This window comes from Neoarius graeffei, chromosome 24 (genome assembly GCF_027579695.1).
Source record: "Neoarius graeffei isolate fNeoGra1 chromosome 24, fNeoGra1.pri, whole genome shotgun sequence".
Taxonomy (NCBI): domain Eukaryota; kingdom Metazoa; phylum Chordata; class Actinopteri; order Siluriformes; family Ariidae; genus Neoarius; species Neoarius graeffei.
The window spans coordinates 18,827,311-18,846,470 of record NC_083592.1 but is presented as its reverse complement, the minus strand read 5'-3'; the positions used below and the strand labels follow the sequence as shown (position 1 = coordinate 18,846,470).

At 42.3% G+C, this 19,160-nt stretch overlaps 1 protein-coding gene across 11 annotated transcripts in view; it reads right to left on the bottom strand.

Annotated features, from left to right (window-relative positions):
- LOC132872214 (probable E3 ubiquitin-protein ligase HECTD4) overlaps positions 1-19,160 on the bottom strand; it is an 868,395-nt gene that overhangs the window by 603,007 nt on the left and 246,228 nt on the right. For 8 of the 11 annotated variants that reach the window (XR_009651396.1, XR_009651397.1, XM_060906858.1 and 5 more), the window contains exons 9-11: positions 10,637-10,798; positions 10,396-10,509; positions 9,958-10,098 (exon numbers count right to left, since the gene is read on the bottom strand). Coding sequence is in view for 9 of the 11 variants with exons in the window: in XM_060906858.1 (XP_060762841.1) it covers positions 9,958-10,098; positions 10,396-10,509; positions 10,637-10,798 (417 nt within the window). In the remaining 2 variants the exon portion in view is untranslated. The remainder of the gene's footprint in view (positions 1-9,957; positions 10,099-10,395; positions 10,510-10,636; positions 10,799-19,160) is intronic. The other 3 variants (XM_060906859.1, XM_060906863.1, XM_060906864.1) reach the window with 1 other exon arrangement.

The following is a 19,160-nucleotide window of genomic DNA, read 5'->3' as shown; positions in this document are numbered from 1 at the left end:
TCATTCGGATTGGACAAGTGTGGCCGGATGGTCTCAAAGAGAGGCAAGATGATCCGGACTGAGGGGATTGACCTACCAGAGGGCAACATAGGTGATATCCAAGACAGCTACAGGTACCTTGGCATCCCACAGGCTAATGGAAACCATGAAGAGGCCACAAGGAAGTCAACCACAGCCAAATACCTCCAGAGAGTAAGGCAGGTCCTGAAAAGTCAGCTGAATGGTAAGAACAAGGTCCGAGCCATCAACATGTATGCACTACCAGTCATCAGATACCCCGCTGGTATCATAAACTGGCCAAAGGAGGAGATAGAAGCCACAGATATCAAGACTAGAAAGCTCCTCACCATGCATGGAGGGTTCCACCCCAAGTCCAGCACCCTGAGACTATACACTAAGCGGAAAGAGGGAGGCCGAGGGCTAGTGAGCGTCAAGACCACGGTCCAGGATGAAACATCGAAAATCTGAGAATACATCAGAAAGATGGCCCCAAAGGATGAACTGCTAAGTGAATGTCTCAGGCAGCAGAACCCTGATGAGAGTGCAGAGGAGGAGGAGGAACAGACAACCTGGAGAGACAAACCCCTACATGGCATGTACCACCGTCAGATAGAGGAAGTGGCTGATATCAAGAAATCCTACCAGTGGCTGGATAATGCAGGACTGACAGACAGCACAGAGGCACTAATCATGGCAGCACAAGAACAGGCCATAAGCACAAGAGCCATAGAGGCCAGGATCTACCAGAGTAGATCAGACCCAAGATGCAGACTGTGCAAAGAAGCCCCTGAAACAGTCCAGCACATAGTAGCAGGGTGTAAGATGCTAGCTGGATCAGCGTACATGGAGAGGCACAACCAAGTGGCTGGGATAGTATACAGGAACATCTGCAACCAGTATGGAATAGAAATACCCAAGTCCCAATGGGCCATACCACAGAAGGTGGCTGAGAACAACAGGGCCAAGATTCTGTGGGACTTCAGCTTCCAGACTGACAAACAGATCCTGGCTAACCAACCGGACATAGTGGTGGTGGACAAAGAGCAGAAGAGGGTGGTGGTGATAGATGTGGCGATCCCAGCTGACGCCAACATCAGGAAGAAGGAACATGAGAAACTTGAGAAGTATCAAGGGTTGAAAGAGCAGCTGGAATGGATGTGGAAGGTCAAGGGTTGCGTGGTCCCCGTGGTCCTAGGAACATCGAAGATACTGCGCAGAACCCTCAAACTCCCAGGCCTCTGGTAGAGGACCCGAGCTTGAGGATGACATGGATACCACCCCCCCGCCGGGGGTGAGAAGGAGATTTTTATATATAAATTAGAATATTGTGAAAAAGTTCAATATTTTCCATCAGTTATTTAAGAAAGTGAAAATGTTATATATTATAGACTCATTACACATAAACTAAAATGTTTCAAGCATTTTTCTATTTTAATTTTAATCAGTATGGCATACAGTACAAAAACATAAAAAAAAATCTCAAAATATTAGAATATTTCATTTCGAGTTTGAGTAAAACAGTACGAACACAGTGTATCTCTCGGTCTAGTTCAGTACACACAACCACAATCATGGGGAAGACTGCTGACTTGACTGTTGTCCAGAAGATGATCACTGATGCCCTCCACAAGGAGGGTAAGCCACAAAAGGTCATTGCTGAAAAGGGTGGCCGGAAAAGGTGCACAAGCAACAGGGATGGCCGCAGTCTTGAGAGGATTGTCAAGAAAAGTTGATTCAAGAACTTGGGAGAGCTTCACAAGGAGTGGACTGAGGCTGGTGTCAGTGTATCAAGACCCATCACGAACAGACATCTTCAAAAAAGGGGATACAACTTTCTGATTCCTAATATCAAGCTACTCCTGAGTCAGAGACAATGTCAGAAGTGTCTTATCTGGGCTAAGGAGAGAAGAAATGGACTGTTGCTCAGTGGTCCAAAGTCCTCTTTTCAGATGAAAGTACATTTTGCATTTAATTTGGAAATCACGGTTCTAGAGTCTGGAGGAAGAGTGGAGAGGCACAGAATCCAAGGTGTTTGAAGCCCATTGTGAAGTTTCCACAGTCTGTGATGATTTGGGGTGCCGTGTCATCTGCTGGTGTTGGTCCACTGTATTTATCAAGTGCAAAGTCAACACAGCCATCTACCAGGAGATTTTAGAGCACTTCATGCTTCCATCTGCTGACGAGCTTTTTGGAGATGCTGATTTCCTTTTCCAGCAGGACTTAGCACCTACCCACAGTGCCAAAACTACTACCAAATGGTTTGCTGACCATGATATTACTCTGTTTGATTGGCCAGCCAACTTGCCTGACCTGAACCCCATAGAGAACCTATGGGGTATTGTCAAGAGGAACATGAGAAACACCCGACCCAAAAATACAGATACGCTGAAGGCCACTATCAAAGCACCCTGGGCTTCAATATAACCTCAGCAGTGCCACAGACTGATCACCTCCATGCCACACTGCATTGATACAGTAATTCATGGTAAAGGAGCCCCAATCAAGTATTGAGTGTATAAATGAATATACTTTTCAGAAGTTGGACATTTCTGTATTGTAAATCCTCTTTTTGATTGATCTTAGGGAATATTCTAATAATTTGAGATACTGGATTTCTGATTTTCATGAGCTATAAGCCATAATCATCAAAATTAAAACAAAAAAGGCTTTAAATATTTCACTTTACATGTAATGAATATAGAATATATGAAAGTTTACCTTTTTGAATTAAATTATGAAAAAAAGGAACTTTTTCATGGTATTCTAATTTTTTGAGATGCACTAGTATAGAATCTCATCATCTCTAGCCGTTTATCCTGCTCTACAGGGCCACAGGCAAGCTGGAGCCTATCCCAGCTGACTACGGGCGAAAGGCGGGGTACACCCTGGACAAGTCGCCAGGTGATCACAGGGCTGACACATAGACAGAGACAACCATTCACACTCACATTCACACCTATGGTCAATTTAGGCTACATCCACACGACAACGGCAACGAGATTTAAAAAAAAAAATATATCGCGTCCACATGGGCAACGGATCAGTAAAATATCAGGTACATATGGCAACGCAACGCTTGCTGAAAATGATGCAATACACATGTCACACCTCTAGGTGCACTGTAAGACGGTCCCATCAGAGACACCACAACAATAGAAGAAGTAAGGACGCATGCGCATAAACTATTATGCGCGAGACTTCATATTAGCCACAAAGTCAGAAAAATCTGTTCGTAAAATTACGTTATAATGACCAAATACAATGAAAAGTATTTTTCCAGTCTCACCTGTGAAAGGTAATCCCATGTGATCTCGTTTGGATGGCAAACCTGTTGGTACAGTTAAACGCAGCACATGAATGAGGCATCTTTATTCTCCGCTTTGACCCATCCAATATGGCGGCTAGGATGACGTATGATTCTACGCGGAAGGCGGCATCTTTAATGGTCCGGAATAAATTGAATGCTACACGCTGATGGATTAATTTGTTCTTCTACGCCCTTTTTGAGGAATGTATTGTTGGACTTAAACCAACATCTGAAGCGGTGAGATCGCTCCTTTTTTTCCCTATTTTTGCTGGCGGGATTGACTCTCACTCTCTCTCACTTTACAGCATTACACAATAAATATTCACAGTGAAAATATTTTGTAAGTGCGTTTCATGAACCAAGTTATAGGATTTGTTGACAACTCGCATCGAGTTCGTTACACTTCTACCGGGCGTGAAGCACATGTGGTTGTGACGTCATCATAAACAAATCCGTTCTACTCATCCAGACGACTTCGCAACGGCGCCGTTGCCAGATCTTTCCACTCTGGAACCCGTTCTCAAAAGATTTCGTTTTGGGGCACCCAAAACGCCGGTGCCATGTGGACGCCAGGCCGAAACGATAAACCAGATTCACCTGAATCCGTTGCCGTGTGGACAGGGCCTTAGAGTCACCAGTTAATCTAACCTGCATGTCTTTGGACTGTGGGGGAAACCGGAGCACCTGGAGGAAACCCACGCGGACGCGGGAAGAACATGCAAACTCCGCACAGAAAGGCCCTCGTCGGCCACGGGGCTCGAGCCCGGACCTTCTTGTTGTGAGGCGACAGCGCTAACCACTACACCACCACTATATATATATATATATATATATATATATATATATATAATGTATGTGTGTGTGTGTGTGTATATATATATATATATATATATATATATATATATATATATATGTGTGTGTGTGTGTGTGTGTGTGTGTGTGTATGTATGTATGTGTGTATATATATATATATATATATATATATATATATATACACACACACACATTTTATATATATATATATATATATATATATATATATATATATATATATACACACACACACACACACACACACACACACACACAGTTTAAATGGGAATAAAAAAATTTTAAAAAATCTTTTTGAGAGTTAAAAATCGACCGCAAAGTTGGCATTTGAGCTGCCCCGCTGAGCCAGCCAGCCCTGAGTGCGTGACGTCACAGCAGTAACCGGTTTTATGGCCAAGACCTTTGGCAGCTATAGACCAAAGTCATATAAATAAAAATTTATGGTGAAAGTAAAAAATACTATTACTGACTTACCCATCTAAGACTGATTTGACTTCATTGTGGGTTGACTCTCATTAAAACAGGATAGGTGTTATAACTTATGCAACATACATGTACATGCATGCATTTTCACTGATAAAATGTAAAAGGCTAATTAAATAATCAGATGAACTGAGACAATCACATTCTGAAGCAAATTAAATAATCTTATACCAGTAACTTAAATACACAATACAAGTTACATGTATTAATCTAAATGCAGGTAAACAAGGAGTATTGTTTTTGTTGTTTTATATCCAAATGAGAGTCGCATCTTACCCATCTGTGTTCTCACTTCTTGAAGGCCGATCTTGTGGCTGTTTGTTTCAAAACGATCTGACTTTCAGTTGTTCGTTCAGTTCTCCGTTCATTTGCTTCTTCCACGCAAGAGCGAGATCTTGCTGCTGAGGCGAGCATATCCAGCGGAGAAATCAGACAGCTGGTCCACTCATTCTCCATTTTCTCCACACTGGGTACTTCCCCATTACTACTTGGCTCAGACAATTACTAAAACCTGGGACGGGATGTCACCGGCTTTAGCAACAACCGCAGGGAGGTCAATGCCCAAGAGATAATATGTCCCGTCCCGGGTTTTAGCAACAACCCTCGGCTCACACTCCAGGAGAACTGGTGCAACTGAATTTACTTTCTTCCTTTTTTTGTAGTGTTCTTTTCCTTTAATTGTTGGTACTGCACCCTCTTTCAGTACAGGCTTATAGCCAATGCTCCTCAACAGATCAGAGGTCTCGTATGAGTCTTCAGTAAAACGTGCAGAGCAGAGGAGAGACCACTTTGTAGGCGCCCAATGTACCCGTGAACTTCTCGCAAAATGCGTCCAAATCTTTGCAGTTTGAACATTCTTGGGCCATGAATGCAACATGAATCCACCTTCTGTCGTGTTGCTGCACCCGTCAGCAGCACATCTACGTGGCCTGGTGATAAATTAGCTCAAAATGGAAGCTCTGAGTTGGAGTCAGCTCTGTGTTTTAGTATGGACCCTTTTCATGTGACGTCACGACAAACGCGGCCGCCATTTTGGACATGTACTACCAGTAGTTTACCACAGCCAGCATTGAGGAATGGCAGCAAAGAAAGTGTTTATTTTCAGCAAGACTTCCATCATGCCACTATATTGTTGTGCACCTGGATGTAGTAACCATTAACAAACAAGGCAAGGATTATCATTTTATCGGATCCCGGTAGATGCTGACCGACAGAGAAGATGGATAGCGGCCATAAACAGGAAAGATTGGCAGCCCTCGGCATACCAGCGCTTGTGCAGTGACCACTTTGTTGGAGGCAAGACGAATAAAATTAGCCAGAAAAGGCATTACATTGCTGTTAACATTCTGTGGCGGCGAGTGTGTAACCAAATAGGCTAAAATAACCCATTGTAACCTCTTTGTTCTTCTGTAGTAGCTATTAGCTAACGACATTAGCTAGCGTTGTGTTCCTTTGCTGTTGGTAGACTGTAGGACAGATCAGAGGCAGTGTCCTACAAACAGCGCTTAATTTGAGGGGGAGCAAGCCGGAGCGCACTCCAGAACCTCGGGCGTTGGCTCCGGCAGCTATTTACACTGGATCCGGTGATCCGACACCTCTTTTGACTATGTAACAAAAAAAATAATAATAATTTAAAAAATGCAAGTTTATTTAGTGTTAATGTCTCATTTTGATATCTGTCTTGTTGGTGATTTCTCTCATGAAACGACATCCACAAAATATCTGCAGATGAGCTTAATTTGCAGTGTTATTACAAAACATGCCCAGAAGCGCAGCGCAGCGCCGCGCCCCCTCCCCCCCTCTTTTTTTCTGCACCGGAGCCGCTCATCCTCTGCGCTTCGGGACCTCCCACTTTACAAATTAAGCACTGCCTACAAATAAGTGTTGAAAACAAGAGGAACATGTATTTGTCTCTTAAATCCAGGCCGTTCCCTGTAATCTGTAACAACGGTTGGAGAAAGTAATGGCAAATAGTGAATGCACAAACCATAGAAGGTAAACTGTACACAGCGCCAGGGCAGTGTGATGGTATGTCTACTTTTAGATTGTGTTAGCTTATCAATGAACACACTCGTCACTCGACGAGTTTCACGTCTTTACGACAGATACTTAAATGTGTGTTAGGTATTATTGTTGCAGTCTAAGCAGTCATTGTAGCAGCTAGATGAGCGAGAACCAAAAGGGTCTGTGCCATAAACTGTTATTTCTGTATGGCGTTGCTAATGTGTTGTTACTGTTGTTATTTCTCCCTCTGCTCGCCCTGTAAATGCCCTACGTCGCTGGATAGCGAAGGTGTTTTCTGCATCTCGCTCCTTTTTCTTGTATGTTCTCCATTTGTCGCCTTCCTCGCATTCAAACCAAATTGAGCCAAAGTCCGCTACATGTCCAAAATGGTGGTCGGGTTTACGAAGGTCACGTGACTGAAAAAGGTCTATAGCAAAAATGCCAATGAGATCAATAGCCTTCCTGCGGTGACGTCACAGATGTCAACGTCATTCACTCAGACTGCTACCTATATGAATCATTTTAATCGTAAAAATTACTATATTAGATTTATTGTTAACGCTTAAAAACTATTCCTATGCCATTCTTGAGGTCTCAAGGCATTTATAAACAAAAAGTGAGGCCGTGGTTCTTCGTATCTCCTTTAAGATTAGGTCACTCATCATCTGCATTTTCAGTGAAAGATATCTTTAATTCCAATGACAAGCCTGTCATGCATTTTCTCTTTCTTCTCAGAAAAGTCACAATGAGCAGCAAGTTCATACAGGTGCCTTAGGTATTGCTCAACAGATTCACCAGCCTCTTGGATCCGCAAGTGAAATCATGCCCACTCAGAGATCACATTCCATTTAGGCATTAAATTCCTCTTCATCCTCTAAGGCAAATGATTTATACGCTTGTTCTACCTCTGGGTCCATAGTGTAAATCAGCACTCTCCCTTGGACTTCAGCTGGCTCCTTCTTGAGCTTCTATGTGACTGAATAACTTGAAAGGCATTATTTCCAATCTGGCCAGTCCTCCAGCTTGGCAAAATTTCCCAGTGCTGAAAAATTTGCCATTCTGAGCTATAATCCGTGATAAACTTCCGGTCAGAACACACGTACTGTGTCTATTCCACTTCTGACACCATGTGATGGGTTTATACTAACACTAGGTCCGTGAAACATCCACATGTTGCACTTTTATTTATTTATTTTTGTTCAGTTGTAAAATAAGGCGACTAGCAGCGCTTACCGTGCTGTGCATGTGCAAACTGTCATAAATGAAACCCAGCTTACGAGCTTGATTAAAGATATAACCAAACTTTAATAAATGGAAAAATATGGGTGGGAGAGTGCCATACAAGATGAAGGTTTTGACCATTGTTTACTCTTGGTCAAACACATGTCTCAGGGTATCATCATGTGACCGCTCCAGTGGGAAAGCTCCAACGGAAATCCCTGCAAAGGGTGGAGAGGTAGAGTGCTCCCTACTCTCCGTATCCTCCTCATGCTGAGATTATGTATATGGCCCTGGGACCACCTCCCCAGCCAATGCTGTGCAAATTACACATTGTGCATTACTGCAGGACCTATCCACAAATACATGCTTTACTAATGCCTGAAAACTGGCCAATCTGTCCCCAGAATTAATGGATAGATGAAGTGAGGATTAACTGCCTCCTCTACAATGTCGTCCCCCCCCCAGGAATTTAATTATGATGGACAGCAGCGGATACTTGAGAACATCCATGTCTACACATCACAGAGAGCAGCAAGTTTGTACAGGTGCCTTAGGTATTGTTCAACAGTCTCACCTGCCTCTTGGATCCGCAAATGAAATCATGCCCACTCAAAGATCACATTGAATAATCATGCATTTCATAATACCCAGCTATGAATCAGGCTTTGGTGGACTATGGTCGTGTTACACCCAGAGTCCACCAAGGCCTGATGTGTACTACTTTGATTACTCACTGAAACACAGTACATTCCTACTAGATCAGGGGAGGCCTGAGGTACATCAGGAATCTGGATCAGAATTCCCACTTCCGTGAGGGAACACTGATCCTGGAACTGCCTGGCTTTTCTGCCATACCTGCAGACCTGCTTATCCCAATGGGCACGAATGGTTTCACCTGTGCAGAAAGAGGGAGTACGTGGAGACACAGAGATGGGAGGAGAAGGGTTCGGGGAGCTGGCCCCTGTTCCCGGTTTGCAGAGGGAGGGTAGAGAAAAGCAGGGAAAGGACAGGAAACTCCACCAAATGGTCCTGGAAACGCCACCAAATGGTCTTCCATCAGCCTGATCGCCTTTTCCAGCATTGCCAGACAGTGGCACTTCATGGTGGCAACTCCACCATCCCTTCCAGCAGCCGGGCAACAAACTGTTCCAGCTGTACTCAGTTGATGATGTCATTGCCATTGTGCCTCTCAAACAGCAGCCACCTTCAACCAACTGCGAGAAGCTGTTGTGTGAAGAACATGCAGCCAAGCTCACCAAGTGTCAGCGCATGGAAGCTGACTCATGTTGTTCCAGAGTATGGCCAACCCATTGCAAGACTGCCTGCTTGAAGTCTGGGAACTCCAGCAGGTTGGCAACAGGGAGTTGCTGGGTTACAAACTGGGCTCCCTCAACAGCACTGGCAGTAGACGGGACCACCCATTGCAAGGGTGGCCAAGTGCAGGCTTCCCCATAACATTCGAAAAGCTCCACAACCACTTTATGGTCATTCTGCAAACCCATCTTGGTAAGCATAATGTGGGGTTGGGTCATGGTGACTGCTGTTGCTGCTGCCAGAGGAAATGGGAGACAGGCTTGCAAGAACTCAAAAGGTTTTATTTTGGTTTATTTTCACTTTTCAGCCATTTTATTGCACTCTAGGCACACACACACACACACACACACACACACACACACACACACACACACACACACACACACACACACACAGTGTTAGGCTGCTCAGCTCTCTCTCTCTCTCTGGTTATTGGCTTTCTCCGCAAATACACACACAGGACTCACATAAAAAATAAATTGTTGGTAATATGATCCAGGTGAGACTCATCACGTGTTACCTGCCAGTTCCGTCCACAACTGATGCTCGACCACAGCCATGCTGTCAGATCAGTGTAGTACACAAAGTTTGAGTAAAACAAGACATTTCAGTCAGACGTTCTTAGCTACATAAGCAAAGTGCATACAGCTTCAGTTCATAAGAGAGAGATGGAATGTGACAATATTACAGGTGGATAGAAATGATGCAAAAGGCTTTGAACTGTGATCTGTAATTTATTCACATTGAACAAGTCATTGTATGCTGCAAAACACTACTCTCAATCTTTTCTGTTTTACCTTTGGGCTCTCTGATGACATGGCTGAAGCCAAGCCGTTTGCACACATGATGAAAAGCTTGGTTGCCAGGGTTTGACCACTGATCCATGTAGTCGCTAGAGCATGTCCAGATCAAGTTGTTAAGAGCATCATAGCAGGCCCCTGGTGCATTATGAGCAAAACCAAATATAATTAAATGAATTGTTGAGCTCACTGTGAGATTACAGTGTAACATTATAGTAAGTATGCAGATAACACCATACACATGATTCATGACTTCTGTCCACAATCAAATAAAAACTCAATCCATTTGCTTGAAACAAGACTAAGACTTGGCATCATGGACAACACAGAAATTGTGTTGTGCTTGAAACAAGACTAAGACTTGGCATCATGGACAACACAGAAATTGTGTGGCAAAAGATTGACCAAGCAGACACATGATAATCAAGTACATACCTAACCCTGCCACTTGAGCGCCACGACCCAGAGAGCTGCCAGGAGCATCAATCAGGTCTGCACGACTGACGAATTGACCATCATTCAAGTTAAACACCAGATTAGAGGTCAGAACTTTGAAAAAGAATTAGAGAGAGAGAAAACATGCAAGCAAAGAAACATTATTGCAACTTTGATCTTGGTAGTCATCACAAAACGATAATAACATCCCACCATACTAGATCAACTGAAGAAGTCTTACTTTTAAGGGAAGAAAGGCCGCTGGATCCACCAAAAAGTGAGCGGGTCGCTGAACTTCCAGCTACACCAGGAGGGGAAGCCAGCATTACCAGGTAGGTCCCACAGACATACATGGGTGTTTTCCTCAAAGTCTTAAGAGGAAGACCGCAGCTAGCATTTACTACTAGGAAAAAAAGAAAAAATAGATTGGTGCAAAAATGCTCTTTTAAGTAATCACCATCACCATATCCTCTTACTAACTGTCAGCACTTGTTAATTTATACACTTTTTTTAATAACTAGCTTTCATGGTCGTCTATAATGCGATTCTGTTTAATGTGAAATACAACATACAAACTTTCTTGCTTTTTATTACTGACGTACAGAAAATGTTTCCCACTGAAAAGCAAAACTTTCTTTGCATTGCTCTTAAGTTGTGTTTTAAACAGTAGTGGAATACGCTAATGCTACATGCACAGTTGCAGTCAGAAGTTTACATAGATGGACATGAATGTCATGATAATATTGGGCTTTCAGTGATTTCTTTGAATTGTTCTTTTAATGTGGCAGAATGATTCTACAGCATTCATTTTTAATAGGGGGAAAAAGAACTTGGTGCACAAGTTTTAATTTACTATGGGTTTTCTTGAATAAATAGGGTCAAAATTATACATACAAGGTAAAAAAATTTACATACAGCACATGTAACATTTTGTTAAATGTCCCTTATCAAGTTTCATCTTCAACAGATGCTCTTGGTAGTCATCACAAAATAAGTACAATCATAGAATTGGTAGAGTACAATTAAATTTGCGCATTTCCTGGCACAGACCTGACTTTTAAGCACAGTCCACATATTGATAGGGTTGAGGTCAGGACTTGTTTTAGCTTCATGTTAGCCTGCATTCTTTTCCACAGTCAGTTTTGATGTATATTTGAAGTCATTGTCCTGCTTCAAACCATCAGAAACTGTGTCCAAGTTTCTGATGGTTTGAAGTTATGCGATGGTTGAATATGAGGTAGTCCTCATCCATTATTTGCTCGATTGTGGATTTCACAAATTCCACTTGCAGCAAAACAGCCCCAAAGCATGATGCTACCACCACCATGCTTAACAGTTAGCTGCTCATTATTTCTGGCCATTGTGGCAAAACAACTCACTCTGTCTTATCTGACCAGAAAACTTTCCTCCACAAGGTCTTTTCTTTGTCCTCGTGGTCAGCTGCAAACTTCAGTTGAGCTTGAAGGGGTTGATTTTGGAGCAGAGGCTTCCTTCTTGGTTGGCAGCCTCCCAGTTCATGGCCATGTAAAACTCACTTGACTGGAGACCAATGTTCCAGCAGCTTCCAGTTCATGGCAGGCCTGTGCCTCGGTGATTCCTGGGTTGTTTCTGACCATCGAAATCAATTTCCTGTTAGCTTAGGATGACAGCTTGAGGCTTCTTCCAACAAAGTGGCTTGGCAAAGTGGCTACACTTCCCAATAACTTGTACTTGTTTGATTTTGGAATCTGCAGTTGTTTAGAAATGGCTTCAAAACACATTCATGACTTGTGTAACTCTATGATCCTCTTTCTCAGACCTGCACTAAGCTCCTTGGACTTTCCTATTGTACTGTGTGTTTGTCAGCACTCATCGTTTTGACCAACACTTTATATGTTGCCACAGAGAAGCTGCCTACTGTAGTCAGTCATGATCACTACAGGAAGTTAAGAGACCTTGGCAAGTTAAGACATTTCGGAACTTTCAGCACTGAATTGTGCTCAACAATGATTTTTTTTTCCTATTAAAAATGCAAGTTCTAAAGTCATTTTGCGAAAGAAAAGGAACAGTTCAAAGAAATCAGTATTGAAAGCTCAATACTGCCATGACTTGTGTACATGATGGCATTCATGTCCCTGTATGTAAACTTTGGATTGGAACTGTACCAAAAAAAATATACTTAGAATTCCTAAACTTTCCATGCCTAAGTAATAAAAGAAAGACTGATCCAAATATTGAATTACAAGTTGCACATTTCATATGAAAAGTGCACACTACCTAAATGTATAAACAATAATGAGATTTAACTGCAAATGACAGGAACAAAGCTGAAATTATAGCCAAGGCAAATCAATAGAAAACCTGAGGGCATGATCTCATTTACAGGCATCACAAAATCAGGATGGTATGATCGGATACATCTGTTATGCACTCCTCAAGTTTGAGTGCATAACAGACATTTGCCTTAATGCATGTTACCCTCTGCTGCTTTATGTCCATCTTGTATTCTCCTCCATATGGTGTCACTGGAGACAGGGATATATATATATTTTTTCCCCAACTGATTTGTGGCAGATTTGTGCGTTGGATCGCTGTGGTCATTTAAACAGCAGGTAAAACAAGATCCTCTGTAAGTATGTCGGTCATTTTGCATTTTGAAATGGGATGAGTGAGTTTGGATGATGCGTGAAATTACTGCTCCTGAACAGTGAACGTATGCACATGATAAACTCAACAACAGCCTTGTCTTCATGGCTTGAGTGTTTTGTCTCTAGAAACTTTATGAACTTCGATGATTTCTTGCGTTCCACAATCTAGAACACACTGCAGTCTGCACAAACCATGCTTGGCATATTTTCATTTACCTTGCATGTTTTGTTTTTTCAGCCTTTTTATATAAGCAGGGAATTTCATGCCATTTAGCAAAATGTTAGCACCAACTGTTTACAGGTGAATTAGGCGAGAGAATACACACACAAACACAAGGGCAAGTCAAAAAGTCCTTATTTATGAAAATTACAAAGCTGTTTCTCAACATATCATCCATTTAAGTCTAAACCCTTCTGCAAGCAATGTTTCCATTGGAGAATTCCTTCTTTGTAGAATTCTGGGGGATGTCTTTCACACCTTTTGAAATTATAAGATCTGTCAGAGAACTTTTGACTTACCCTCATGGACGTATGTGGAAAAATTTTATATATATATATATACACACACACACTATATATATATATATATATATATATATATATGTGTGTGTGTGTGTGTGTGTGTGTGTGTGTGTGTGTGTGTGCAGGGCCGCTGAAAGCTTTGGCTGGGCCCGGGACAAAATGCTCTGAATGGGCCCCCCCGGGCCAACCCACACACACACCCACCTCTCTTATCCCAGTCTCTACTCACGTGATTGGGGTGCTCTTGAAGGAGCAGCGATGGACGGGGGATTTTGGGCAGGGCTGGGGGCGAACATAGTATACTGTGTGTGCGTACTGTCCAGTGTGAAAAGCAGAGAAGAACACACCGCTCGAGAAATGGCAGGATATGATTGCGGGCTAATGTGAATATTCTTAGCTTCAATCAGATATATGAAACACAATTTTATTAAACCGTTGTGGTTATGAAATGATTGAATGCTCTGTGCGTTTGATATGGTGTTCAGTGTGACTTGCTCTCCCCTTGTTTGTAACATGAATTGCGTGCCGCGCATGCCTTGGTTGGGGTTACTTTACGGGGCTGGAAAAAGTTGGCTGTGTCTTACCTGGCTCAGCTGCCCCACTGCCTTTGCTAGTACCTGCTGCATCATCCGAATCTTTTTTAAAATATTTATGCAGTGAGCCCCTGAGTCTCTTGGTTTCTTCCTCTCTTTTTCTCTTTTCTTTTCTGTGCTCCTGACTTGTGCATGTTGGCAAATGGCACGCACGCTGATTGTCGAAGCGCTATGATCGAACGATGTCGTTTTTTTCCCCTTAAAGGTGGGGTATGAGATTTTGGAATAACGGTTCCCGCAAGCCATATTTTGAAAAGAAACCCGCCCGCCCTCGCCATGCTCCCCCCCCCGCGTCTCCACCCCCCTCCCCCTTATAAAGCCTGAGAAAGTCCGGCTTTATAATGGGTGTCTATTGCGTTACACACCAGTGGAGCTCGTTAAGTTAGAGTGTAGAGAGCTTGGAAAAATAGCTCAAACTTTCTCATTTAAACTGTGTTTTCAGCCCCAATTTTCACTCCACACACACAATTTTCTCAAAAGTAGTAGCCACACTTGTCCTGATTCACACGATGTGTCTACCTACATGATAGGACTTACAGTTTTTGAATGAGAAGCCTGAAAGTGAGTAGAGGGCAGCCGCGCAGCCCCATAGACTCCCATTATAAACTTGGCAGAAAAGTCACTCGTTTTTAACTCGCTTTAGTGACCTCATTTTTTACACTACAGACAAAAAATTACATCAGTGTGTTCAGGAGAGCCTTGTGGCGCTCACTGTGAAAGAATGTTGTGAATATCTCCTTCCGTTTTCGTGTAAATCCCCATTGTTTGGAGGAAGCGCACTGAGAAAATCCTGTGACACTCTGCGCGCGGGTTGGGGGAGGGGCTACTCGCTCTCTCTCACACACACACACACACACACACACACACACACACAGAAGGGACGGGCTGAAAGAGTCAGACCAAACCATTTTTGCATTAGGGGTGGTAGGGGGTTCTTGACGCCTTTTTCAAAGACAATAAAGGCAAAAGATCTAGAAATCATTTACTGAATGCAAATATTGCACATTTCTCCCCCAAATCAACACATTTTGAAATGAAATAAAATAATCGCAACTTCATGAGAGCCCAGTTCTGGCCCCCCCCCCCATTCCTGGGCCCGGGACAACATACCCGTTTGTCCCCCCCTGTCGGCGGGCCTGTGTGTGTGTGTGTGTGTATATATATATATATATATATATTGTGTGTGTGTGTGTGTATGTGTGTGTGTGTGTGTGTATATATATATATATATACATATATATATATATATATATATATATATATATATATATATATAAGACCACCATAAAAAAAAATGGTACCTACTGCCGTCTGGCAAGGCACACTGCAATATGGATGCGAGTGGGGAGTCAAACTCTCACAGAGTATGAAGAGGAGTTTCAGACAAATATCCACTGCAAACTTTTTGGGCTCGACAAAGACACCCAAGTTCCATGATGATAACGAGGGAAGTTTTCAGTATAATTTTTTTTTTTTAAACATCCTAAGTCATATTTCGCAAACCAAGAAATGAATGATTGTATACTCGCACTGAAGACTAAAGGAAAGACAGTTATTCATGCTCTTGCTTTATACCAGGTACCTGAGCAGGTATATAAATCTATTAGCTCTTTAATTCAACAAGGACATTGAGGACAAACTTTTTCACGTTTTGTCTGTGTGTGTGTTTGGGGGGCAGATTCATGAAAAAACTCAGGGAATGTAGTTTTTCCAATGTACCGATACAGCCCCATATGTCATTAATACATGCTTCAATACACCAGTATCACACAGTTTTGATTTGAAAAATATGCAACAAGCAGAAAAAAAAAATTCATTTGCACTCGATCTTGAGTCACGACCAGTCATTACCAGTCAGCTGGATTTCCTGGGAGCTGACAGCGGTCTTTGAAGGATTGGGAATATTACTTTCAGGGTTTATTCCTCGGTCAAAACAGGATCACCGAGAGAGGTGATCGATTTTTAGGTATTATTATGTGTTTATTCAAATTTTCCAAGGCTATTTGGCCTAATCATTGGAATATTTGACGAGCACTGTGTGAAGTTTCATCATGATACCTGTTGACAGCAACCCATGGGAAGAGGGTGTTATCCTCTCAACGATACTAAGTAGACATACTGTAATTACATTATAGTATCACTGGCTCTGTTTCATATAGAAAAAAATACATGGACGAAATGTATTCTAAGAGAGACATTAAACTTAGCTTTACTCCACCAAAATTTGCCTCTCAAAATGCAACAAATAGCATTTAGATGGTTAAAAATTCCAAAATTTCCCAGGGGGGCATGCCCCCAGACCCCCCAAGAGTTGGTGCTCCTTCAACGCACAACACTTCACCACCACATCCAAAACTTTGTGTCGCTGCCTCTGCAATGCGATGACAAGTATGAGTGGGCACCCTGTTCTATTTAAAGAACAAGGATCGCTCAAAGTCTGATCTTCACAACAGGTTTGTGGAAGTGTATCATAGCACGAACAAAGGAGATGTCTGAGGACCTCAGAAAAAGCATTGTTGATGCTCATCAGGTTGGAAAAGGTTACAAAACCATCTCTAAAGAGTTTGGACTCCACTAATCCACAGTCAGACAGACTGTACAAATGGAGGAAATTCAAGACCATTGTTACCCTCCCCAAGAGTGGTCGACCAACAAAGATTACTCCAAGATCAAGGCGTGTAATAGTTGGCGAGGTCACAAAGGACCCCAGGGTAACTTCTAAGCAACTGAAGGCCTCTCTCACATTGGCTAATGTTAATGTTCATGAGTCCACCATCAGGAGAACACTGAACAACAATGGTGTGCATGGCAGGGTTGCAAGGAGAAAGCCACTGCTCTCCAAAAAGAACATTGCCGCTCATCTGCAGTTTGCTCAAGATCACATGGTCAAGCCAGAAGGCTATTGGAAAAATTTTTTGTGGATGGATGAGACCAAAATAGAACTTTTTGGTTTAAATGAGAAGCGTTATGTTTGAAGAAAGGAAAACACTCTATTCCAGCAATAAAAACCTTATCCCATCTGTGAAACATGGTGGTGGTAATATCATGGTTTGGGCCTGTTTTGCTGCATCTGGGCCAGGACGGCTTGAATATATACAGTGCTCAGTGTAAATGAGTACACCCCCTTTGAAAAGTAACATTTTAAACAATATTTCATTGAACACAAACAATTTCCAAAATGTTGTAGGTACAGTCCCTTTAAGAACTACATTTCCCATCAGCCAACTTCCGCGTTGACCTACGGCACGCGTGGGCGGGATCACCTACGTCACTTCCTCCATGATTCCATAAGAAACTAAGACACGCTACTCTCTTTCTTTCTCTCGTCTTGGACTTCAAGCCGTCCGGACACAAAGAGATACCCTGCACCAGAAAACCCAAGAAAAGACGTCTTTCTTGCAAGATCCACGATTTAACGAGATTCCCTTGTTTACCACTGGCCATGGTAAAAATCCAGAATCATACAATTTTAAACTCAGAGTTACAACTGGTTTTTGTTTGTCTATCAGTAACGTTACCAAACTGCCGCCAAGCAGTTAATTCAAAATTAGAAGTGACCGGATCCTTCTAATTTTAAAGCGCTGTGCACATTGTCTGATCAGAGACTTTCTTTTCATCACGAGCGACCACGCGTTGGACCAAGAATTTCTCTGTGCTTCACGGAGGCCTTCACAACGGTGAAACTCCAAAAGTCTCGGAACATATCTCCATAATCTTGCTATAAGCAAGATACTGAAGTAAGACTGGCAATTTTTGGGCAGAAAAACTAGTCTTAGGAATTAGCTTTATGAAGAAGTGTGAATTTAAACTCAGGAACGGTCAGGAACACTGTAGACCTTCAGGGTATTGAATTAATTATTGTTCTATTTTTGTCCTCTCAATTGCTTAATAGATAGGTTGCATGCTCTCTTCTATTCCTTCCTAACACTCTTAATTTCATTCTTACACATATTTTGACCTCATCAAGATTTCAGTGGAATTAGCTGCTACGGCTAATTCTTTTGTTTCATTAGCATCCAGGGCTAATTGTATTGTCTTCAGGGACTATAAGGCCTCACCACGTGGTCACACACATAGACACAAAACACACCTCAGTTAGCATTCCACGCTAGCCCTTTTGGTTAGGCCATAGGCCTCACAACATACCTTAGCTAGCAAACCGAAGCTAACTCTCTTTGTTCTATAAAGGAACACGTGGTGACCCTTCCCCCCTCCGTTCTTTATCACGAGGTCCTTTGTCTCAACTTTAGATAATATTCCAAGCCCTGATTCAATTCAACCTTTATAGCGCATTCCCCCGTGCCCACATTAAAATCCACATATATCACGGATGACCATTTGAATGTATTTCAATTACTAATATTTAATTTTTTTTATCACACACACTCCTATGGACACACACATCTCACTGTTTGCTGCTGACTATTTGAAGATTTCAACTGCCATTATTCATTTTATTTTTGTTATAAGTGTGTTTATTTGCTGTTCCGATATTTTTGAAGTTACTCAATCTCAAAGGATTCCAAGGTGCATATAGGTTGTGTAATATGGTAAGTGATCATAATAATTTGGAATATACCATAATTTAGCTGTTTGATAATTTATTATTAAGCATCAAAATTAAAGGTATTATTTAATGAGACTGATTTAATGAGACTGATTTAATGAGATTGATCATTTAATTACAAATTGCACCTACATTAAATTGGTGCCCCGTGTGAGGAGATTGGTGTTGACTTCTTGAATATTGTTGCAACAACAGATAAACTATCAGTTTAATTCAGCAGTTGCCAAGGTATATCCCCAGGTGTGTTATGGCCCTTTTCCACTACCCTTTTTCAGCTCACTTCAGCTCGCTTCAGCTCACTTCAGCCCGACACGGCTCGTGTTTCGACTATCTAAGAACAGCATGACTCAGCTCGCTTCAGCCCTGCTTAGCACCCAAAACTCGCACGGTTTTGGAGTGGGGCTGAAGCGAGCCAAACCGAGCTGAGTGAGGCTAGGGGCGTGAGCAGACACTCCC